The sequence below is a fragment of the Convolutriloba macropyga genome, chromosome 8 (assembly GCF_964194025.1).
Source record: "Convolutriloba macropyga chromosome 8, txConMacr16.3, whole genome shotgun sequence".
In the NCBI taxonomy this organism is placed as follows: Eukaryota; Metazoa; Xenacoelomorpha; order Acoela; family Convolutidae; genus Convolutriloba; species Convolutriloba macropyga.
In genome coordinates this window covers 4,767,945-4,777,596 of record NC_134475.1, presented here as the reverse complement: position 1 = coordinate 4,777,596, position 9,652 = coordinate 4,767,945, and the positions used below count along the sequence as shown (strand labels likewise).

Below are 9,652 nucleotides of genomic sequence, written 5' to 3'. Positions count from 1 at the left end.
CTAAACAGACCAAAAAACTAAAACTAGACCTAGAATGGACTATGAGTGAATTGAGAAAACGATTTTTAAAAAATAGATAAGAAAAAAAGAAAAAAAAACAAAATGATGCATGTGAACAAAAGAACCACTAGCGAGAAATGAAAACTTAATTCAAACAAAAAACTAGGCCTAGAATGAGCTGTGAATGGATTGGGAAAACCATTTAGAAAAAATCCGATCCAAAAAATTGAAAAAACAGAAAAAATCAGACTGAAATTGCCGCATGTGAACAAAAAACCACCACCGGGAAACCGAAATTTTGTTCAAACACCATTTTCGCACTCTACTTTAAAATAAGAGCAAGAAAAATTCACGCCGCAAAACCACTCGCTATTTCGCTCCATTTCCTGTTTCGGCGTGACCAAAATTACTACTCCAATTTGACTTCAAAAATCATGAAAATGTGTGAACAGATCTTAAAAAAACATAGCCGGAAAAATTCCGGAAACGACTCGAAGTGAAAATCCATTTAAACGCCATTCAACTACTCATCAAACAAAACGTGCCTTCACTAATTTATGATTATCTTGAAACAAAGTCATCAAACAAAAAAGTAAAAACAACTAAATCAAATCTGTTAAAATATGATAAAAAATCTCATCAAATTTTGTTATAAATTGAGATCCCAAAAAACTATCTCTGCCAAAATAACTTCATCAAAACAACTAGTACTTACAAAAGCCACTTATGTGAATTTTGAAAGAATACGTTAGGCTAAATTATGAAAAAAAAGCTCTTAAAAACAACTTTCACTGAAAAACTGGAAAAAGTTACTAAATTTCTTAATATTTCAAAAAACAACTTTCACTGAAAAACTGGAAAAAGTTACTAAATTTCTTAATATTTCAAAAAACATATAAATGCAAAGAAAAAATCCCTTCAGCCAATAGGGTATCCAGATGCTCGCAAAACAATAGGAAAGTCATTATAGGCAAAGAAACTTAGCTAAAAACAGAAAAAACCGAAAAACTGCAAAAAATTAAGAAAAATATTTCCAATTTTCGCCAATTTTTTGTCATATTTCTCAACAAAAAAATGATTCTTACCCAGAAAACTGTAACGAATTGTTACCATAATATTGCTCAAGTAGAAGGGGTTTCTTAAATACACATTTGAGCCAGTAAAACAAAATAATCGTCAAAACGAAAAAAAATAGCCCGAAAATCAGCAAAATACATTAAAAACCTCCGAATTATCATAAAATTCATATGATTTTCCAGAAAGCTTCAAACCACTACCGAAACCAGCCTAAAATTAAAACAAAATCATAACCAAACCTCTTAACGAAAACAAATTTTAAAAAAATGCTTTAAAATGCCGCACGTGAACAAAAAAATTTCGCTCGCTTAGAGAAAATTTTTTTACACATCAATTTCTCGCTCTCTCAAAAACAGCGGTATGAACAAAACCCACTTTCTTTTCGCTCCGTTCTTCACTTTTGTTAAGCACCAAAATCACTCCAAATTTTTTCACGCGTTTCATTTCCCGCTTCAAAAATCACTCCAATAAAATTGATTTAAAAAAAGGACTTCTCCAATCCTCGTCTTCGAGTCGTAAAAAAGACAGCGCCCCAATACAATTCAAATTCTTTGAATTGTAACAAATTCTTTGAATTGTAAAAATCCAAGAGAAGACCAATAATAGCCCCAGCTATCGCTTTGCGGCTATTAAAAAAGTAAATCATAAGTTTTCAATCATTAGTCGCAGAGAGCTTTTCATCGATATCAGATATGCTGGTCTGAGACGGTCGGAAAGTTGTAGAAAAACAAATTGCAGAAGATAAAAGAAAGTCGAAAAGCGTAGGATTACAAAGTACAAAAGGTGTATGTTAATTATGTACAAAAGCAAATTTTTAGATTTGGTAACAAGAAAATAGGCAGAAGTCAATACTGAGCAATTCGTGCCAGCTACTCGGGCCTATTTTGAAAACTATGATATCAGCCACACGGAAAACTAGTGGTTGGTCCGGTAATTATTGCTCAAAAACGTAGTCCTCACATATGTACGAATATTAAAACTTTTCACAACCAATTCAATCTCTATAGTGAAAACTTAGCACCTCAAAAATAAATTACAAACAATACCTTCAAATGAAAAACCACAACTAAGAAAAAATCAACTAAATCTATTAACAAAATAGAGTATATATTCTTCCAGGCCCCCCGCTTAGTTGGCGCACATTTTTCTCTATTCTAAACGCATTTTGGTTTAAACGCAACTGGTTTCAATTAATGCATATATAGCAAATAGGTGTCATGGTAATTGTTACAGGATGGGTTCAAAGCTGAGCACTTTATGGAAGAAGGAACATAGGCGAACGGAATGTATTAACATGGCCATCCAATGTACAGCCTAGGGCATCAAATAGAACAGGAATGAGTACACTGCAGCATAGAGACAACAACTGAGAAGTGAACACATCATTGTAGTCCAGATGAATGCACCCTTGCAGGTTTTATGTCTGAAAAATAGCCCAAAATTGAGCACTTCAAACAATGAGATTGCAGTACGTAACTAAGAAGGCCACATTCTTATATTAATTGGCATTCAAAGGATTAACAATTTTTCAACAGCACGTTGCAACATACCAAATTGCTGTATGCGAATCATCAAGTTTTTCAGTAATAATTTTTGCTAAAAAAGAGTAAAAGTAAAAAGAAAGATGGGAGCACAGAGTTCACGCATCACCGATGGTACAAAATATATTTCAGTTATTGCCTCTAGAAGACTAAAAGAACTCTGCGTTAACCTTTACAAGGAGTTAACGTCCGCAGCAATTCCAATTCAGTAAATATCTTAAACAAGGCAGCTCGCGCGAGACTATGTGTAGTAGTATGTTCCAACACACGTCTCAATTTTTTTAAAATAATCTTCCTTGTACTGACAGGAAAAGCGCCTTTGACTCAGATTTTCAAAACTAAAACTAAAGCAATTTTGCAGCAAAATCGATCAGAACTTTCGTTAAAATGAAAACTAAAAAATTTTTACAGATATTATACCAAACGCACTGACAATAATGTTTCAGCATGAAGCAGCGCCCAAGACAACTGAAGTCCAGCGAGTGCAATCTAATTTTTATCTCATTGAAAAAAAATGCCCAACTGAAATCTTTGCTACACCAATTAGCTACACTTATGATACAGTTGAAAATTTTTTAAAGAAAAATGTCATTGAATATCAGGAAATTATCAACAATAAGAGATGTTAATCATGCCACGTTTTGTATACTTGCTTAGAATTCTGTTTTTAGCTGATTTCAATTGTTTTGTACTAAATTGAGACAACATCTAATTTTGAACAATTTAAATCAAGCAGAAAACTATTTTTCGGTATTTTACAATACTATTAAAATTTCTAGCTTTTCTGTATTTTAATTCCCGCGCGCAGTTGGAATTTTCATTTGATGATTTATCAATTTTGAGTCAATTGGAAAAATTACGTTTTAAAATCAAACACGCGTAAGCTGTGAAGACGATTTCTCAATTGGAAACAATAAAATTATTTGTTTTTTTTTCTCTGAAATTACTTTTTTTTGCTCTTGTTCAATGCTCCATATGCGGTCGATTCATGTAATCAGAGACGTAAATTAAATTGATTTTGGCCAGTATTTTGTTAGAAATTAGAAAAAACTTTCTACTTAAATAAAAAAAACTGTATATACGGTTATTTATTATGGCACCTCAATACATTGTCCTGCTAATAAATTAAAACACACCATTTGAACAACGCTAACATTAAAGTCAGTTTTACCTAAGTCTGAAGATTTTAGTACGAAGAAAGGAAGTTGCAAAAAAATGTTCTCTCATCGAGTGGTTACCTTTCCTGTTGTTGTTTTTGAATGTCCCTTAAGGAATTAATTCTGTTATTTTCATCTCAAAGTGACACATTAAAAGAACGAGAGTGATAATGAAGGATTGCAACGTATAGTAATAGTTCGCGCAAAAATTTGCACGAAAGACCTGATTTTCTTTCTTTACAAAATTTTTACTGTTTCGAGCATCTTATATTATTAGAAGCGGCTATATACTTCTGATCAATTCATAAAATTTAAAAAACTTTAAATTTTTCCCTTTTTCTCACATTATATAGAGAGACAAAACGACAAACAGATACTTCTTGCTTGATATAGCTCCAAAAACTATGATAGTTGCAGAAGAAGCCGTTTCTCGCATAGTAAACACCCCATGTCCCACATTTGTATTCAAATCAGCCCAGAAAAAATATCCTATGTACGTGTTACTCTACTGTATTTGGTAGCTAGGCGCAAAACTGCTTCTTAATGAGATGACGAAGTATCAACACACACTAGCATTAGACATGTCAAAAAATGAATTAAACTTAGTTGAGTAAGAGGCATCGAATATTCGGCCCTATAGGTTAACGAAGTTTGACTCTTTTCCGTTTAAGCAAGAACGTGCTATAATTTTACATGATGACTTACTATGTAATGGCACGAGCTGTGTAACTGGGGGTGCATAACGTACTTCGGGGCACAAAAACATCTCTACAAATTCTAAATGCAATTTCCAAACCAGTAATCTGAGAACATGTTAACTATGTTCTCTCGTACATCAGAAAACCAAACAATAATTGACAAAGAAGTACAACTAAATAATGGAGGAAAAAAAAACCCGGAAAAATAAAATTGTTTGTTCAAGTGAAAAATGCTTTCTTGAAATTTCAAGACTCTTCCCAAAAACTATCCGGCAAAAATTTTGTTCATAGATTCTTCTGCTAGATTGGTCACTCATCCAAAACGCAAGATTGAAATATCAAACGATTATGGGAAACTGCCACGATCAAAAGCTTGAAAAGAAATTTGTGTAATTGCTTTTATTGCGAAATGGCCATATCTAGACTTAAAGTGTCACCTCTTAGTAGCAACACCTATAAAATAAATCTTAACTACGCACTAATCGAGAACCACTACAGCGAGAAGCGTAAGATCAGAAGAAATCGACAAAAACAATAACATACAAAACTCGGCAAAAACTTGCTCAAATTTAGCCAATTTTCTTCAACAAATTGTAATTAAATAAACACATTTTTCTTACATTTCAACGATTGGACGTCAAAAAATTCCTTTTTCATGACACGAAATTAAAGCACTGGCTGTGCGCAGAAGAAATATTTCTACAAATTAAAACCAAAAACAAATAAAGAAAAATTGTACATCAGAAAACCAAACAATAATTGACAAAGAAGTACAACTAAATAATGGAGGAAAAAACCCCGGAAAAATAAAATTGTTTATTCAAGTGAAAAAAGCTTTCTTGAAATTTCAAGACTCTTCCCAAAAACTATCCGGCAAAAATTTTGTTCATAGATTCTTCTGCTAGATTGGTCACTCATCCAAAACGCAGGATTGAAATATCAAACGATTATGGGAAACTGCCACGATCAAAAGCTTGAAAAGAAATTTGTGTAATTACTTTTATTGCGAAATGGCCATATCTAGACTTAAAGTGTCACCTCTTAGTAGCAACACCTATAAAATAAATCTTAACTACGCACTAATCGAGAACCACTACAGCGAGAAGCGTAAGATCAGAAGAAATCGACAAAAACAATAACATACAAAACTCGGCAAAAACTTGCTCAAATTTAGCCAATTTTCTTCAACAAAACCATTTGGGATTATGAAAAAACGGATCTTTTCCGTTTGTGCCTCCCCAGTACGTTATGCGCCCCCCCCCCCAGTTACAGAGCACGTGCCATTACATAGTAAATCATTATGTAAAAATATGGCACGTGCGTCTGGGGGATGCAAATAATATGCGCCCACTAAGATGGGGGGCACAAACGGAAAAGACCCACCATTTGAAAATAGATATTAATCAAAATGGACGACGACCACCAATACTGCTAAAACAACTGAGTTTTGCTTCCAAAACACATTATAAATAGCTGATAACACACTATAACTAGTTTAGATAATTGAGAGACACACTTTTAATAGGAGAAAATGGAGTTCAAATTAATTAACTGCTTTGAAAAATCGGCACGTGATCAAAAAATTTCACTCGCTTAGCGAAAAATTTGTCACACTTACTTTTCTCGCTCTCTCAAAAAATAATATGAACAAAAAACCAATCCGCTTCCTCTTTCTTCTCTTCGATTCTTTCAGACTTTTGAACTAAACACTTAATTCTCAAATTGAGCATTGACTTTTACATGTTACCTGTGTATCTGATTTAAATACAATCCACATTATCGATAATAAAAATAAGTAAAAAGGTTTACTGAGGGGTCATGGATTAAAACATTACACACTCATCTTTCTGTCAATACAAAAATTGAAAAAAGTTTACAGAGATTTGAGAAATTAAAACATTTTGCAAAAATTGTCAAAATATAAAAATTGTAGGATCTATTCTGTTTCGACCCCCCCCAGTGTTTTTAAGCCCCCCAGTTACAAATAATATGTTGTTGTATAGCACGTTACTTTTTTTAAAAAAAATAGCACGTTCACCTGGGGGCGTAAAAAATGTAAGCCCACTATGCTGGGGGAAAACAGAATAGATCCAAACTTTATATAAAAAATATATTAAAATTGTAATTAAATAAACACATTTTTCTTAAATTTCAACAATTGGACGTCAAAAAATTCCTTTTTCATGACACGAAATTAAAGCACTGGCTGTGCGCAGAAGAAATATTTCTACAAATTAAAACCAAAAACAAATAAAGAAAAATTGGACAAAAAGGGGGTCTGATGGTAAGTCAACAGTGGAGTGGCGAGGGCAACAACTGCCCTTCACACCATAATTAAGTCTCCAAAACAGTTTCTATGAATCGCATACTTGGAGACTAGTGAGCTGAAAAGCTCTAAGAGCATTTAATGCCCAATGGAGCTACCTGTTTATCCCGTTTTTGAAGACGAAAGGTCAAATGAGGGAGATGAAAAATCGATCAAGCGAAAAATCGCATAAAAAAACCCACAGGACTAATATAATTGCTGCAAACTTCGTTTGAGAGCAATTAAAAACGGTTATCTATGTGCACCGGTCTCTCAAAATCATTTTTGATAGGGAAAAAGCCATTCAGTGAACGCAGCGCATGATCAAAAAAACTTCTCTCTCAACAAAAATTTGTTCTCCATGAAAGCCTTTCTCATTTTCGCTTTTAGGTCAAAATGCCGCATGAACAAAACTACTTCCTGTATAAAACAAAAAAAGACCGATAGCAAAAAACCAATACTCCTCTTCGAGTCGTAGAAAAGATAGCAGGACAAGTCCTAAACTACAATTCAAAGAATTTTCGGATCTATTCTGTTCCCCCCCCCAGCTTAGTGAGCATAATTTTTTTATAACCACCACGTGCTATTTTCTTGTGCTATATTACAACATATAATTTGTAACTGGGGGTCATAAAAACACTGGGGGGGGGGGGCGAAACAAAATAGATCCAGATTTTCATTGACTGCAAAGAAAAACTAGACCTAGAATGGACTATGAATTGATCGGATAAACCCTAAAAACATTAAAAATCCGATAAATCGAAAAAACAGAAAAAATCAATGTCAAAATGCCGCATGTGAGCAAAAAACCACTAGCCAATTTTTGTTCAAACAGCATCGGGAGGAGGGAGCAGCCGAGATCCCAAAGAACTGCTGAAAACTTGTGATTAGTTACGGACTTACCTGAACATCTGCATAGCTGCGATGGCACCAATAAATCCGAAAAATAAACAAAACAGATGAAGAGTCCTCTCAGGTACTCGCCACCTCTGATATTCCGCGTTGCCCTTGTCCAATCCAAACAGCAAGAACGTCACAACACTTTGAAGTACCACAAAGACCATAAAGAAAGTAAACTTCTGAGAAGGATCGTTGAATATGTAGCAAGCTGTGGTGAGAACAGCAAGAAGGCAGGTTTGATAAATTAGGATTCCAGTCAGGCCTCTCATTTTTGTCAATCGTGGGTCTTTGATGTCACAGTTGGGGGCTATAACACAACAAGAGTTCATTTTCTTGGAAATTCGAGTGTTCGACATTATAGCATCCAAAGACATGGTATAGTTACAATGAGAATCGAAGTGAGTGGAAGTGTTGTGTACTTTATATGCATACTAGTCTAGGTTGGGGAGGGCTATAACGTCAAAGGCCAGGAAAAACAAAATTCGGGTCTGTCTCATTAAAACCCACCAAAGCTTAGTGAACAGAGCATATTAGGTTCGTAGGATCTTTTCCGTTGTACCCCCTCCAGCTTAATGGGTGTATATTATTTGCACCCCCCCCCCCCCCCCCCACGCACGAGCCTTTGACTTTACATAATTATGTAACATATGATGACACGTGCTCTGTAATTGGAGGAGCATAACGTACTGGGGGACACAAACGGAAAAGATCCGGTTCGCATTACCGTATCCCCCGAAATGGTAGAATCATTAAGTAATGGTTAGGTGACTCTGCCTGAAGTCACTGAGAACTTCTGGCGTCGAGAACAAAGCAAAACGGGTACTTCTGGGTAGAGATGACAACGCAGCAAAACGGGCTCGGATCTTTTCCGTTTGGGACCTCCAGCTTAGTGGGCGCATATTATTTGCACCACCAAACGCACGTGCCATATTTTTACATAATGATTTACTATGTAATGACACGTGCTCTGTCACTGGGGGAAGCATAACGTACTGGGGGGGGGGGGGGGGCACAAACGGAAAAGATCCACGGGCTCTTTCACAGTTGTGTCACATCGTTCTCTTTCCAGAAGTGTGCGCATATTCTTTGCACGTTCCATATTATAAAAATGGGATCTATTCTGTTTTGCCCCCCCCCCCCACCCAGCTTAGTGGGCTCATGTTTTTGCGCCCGTAGGCGCATTGGCAATTTTTTTTTACATAGTAACGTGCTATATAACATATAATTAGTAACTGGGGGGGGGGGGGGGGGCGTAAAAACACTGGCGGCCGAAACAGAAGAGATCCTAAAAATGATTGGCTGCAGCCATATTTTGTAACCGGCTCACATTACATACTGTGGGGTATAAAACAAAAAAATCCGCAAAATAATTGCCTATGATAAGAGGCACGCTTCCTGTCCGCGTTCTCGATGACGATTTGGACGCTGACCGGCCTGCTTCTCCTCCTCTGCCATTATTAAATCCACGATACCAACGTTTCTTAGATCGAGAACGATTCCTTCGCTTCGATTCTTGCGCGTTCTCCATGAGTCAAGGCGCGTATAGTGTTTTGAATAATTTAAAATTATCACTTTTTTAACAAACGTTTATGCATTTTTCTCAGGCTGATTTCGATTTAGCTAAAAATTTACTTGGTTAATGTTTGCTATTTGATACGTGGTTTTCGTTGGTCATTGTCAACGTATAGCATCATAGGCACTGCATTTTTTTCTCAAAATTGTGTACACGTGCCTTAATTTGAAGATCGAAAACTTTATTGCAAGTAGGTTAATATATACAAGCAAATATAAATATCAATCAAATAAGACCAAATAAAATGGCGCCCAACAATTTAATTAACTCTAGAATTTAAAGCAGAGATAGTTTCAATCTCTTTATTCGGCCAAGGAATCTTTTCCATCTATGACCCTTAAAGACCTAAACGAAGTGAACACGAACAGTAACTCTTGAATAAAAAACGTATCTACCGTTTG

At 35.4% G+C, this 9,652-nt stretch overlaps 1 protein-coding gene across 1 annotated transcript; it reads right to left on the bottom strand.

Moving 5' to 3' along the window:
* Nucleotides 1-2,091: 2,091 nt before the first annotated feature.
* Nucleotides 2,092-9,457, bottom strand: LOC142344402 (uncharacterized). The gene is made up of 3 exons (XM_075396014.1): nt 9,053-9,457; nt 7,682-7,985; nt 2,092-2,500 (listed from the first exon to the last, which is right to left on the bottom strand). The coding sequence occupies exons 1-3, from the start codon at nt 9,204-9,206 to the stop codon at nt 2,392-2,394; spliced, it is 567 nt and encodes a 188-aa protein (XP_075252129.1). The 5' UTR covers nt 9,207-9,457; the 3' UTR covers nt 2,092-2,391.
* Nucleotides 9,458-9,652: the final 195 nt, after the last annotated feature.

What these genes read in the sequence shown, in the direction of transcription:
- LOC142344402 (XM_075396014.1), bottom strand. Translation starts at nt 9,206, where the DNA reads ATGGAGAACGCGCAAGAATCGAAGCGAAGGAATCGTTCTCGATCTAAG. An exon ending in AAGCGTGCCTCTTATCATAG is followed by an intron (nt 7,986 to 9,052) that starts GCAATTATTTTG and finishes GTTGTGTTATAG; the next exon opens with CCCCCAACTGTGACATCAAA. An exon ending in GCAGCTATGCAGATGTTCAG is followed by an intron (nt 2,501 to 7,681) that starts GTAAGTCCGTAA and finishes GCTATTTTTCAG; the next exon opens with ACATAAAACCTGCAAGGGTG.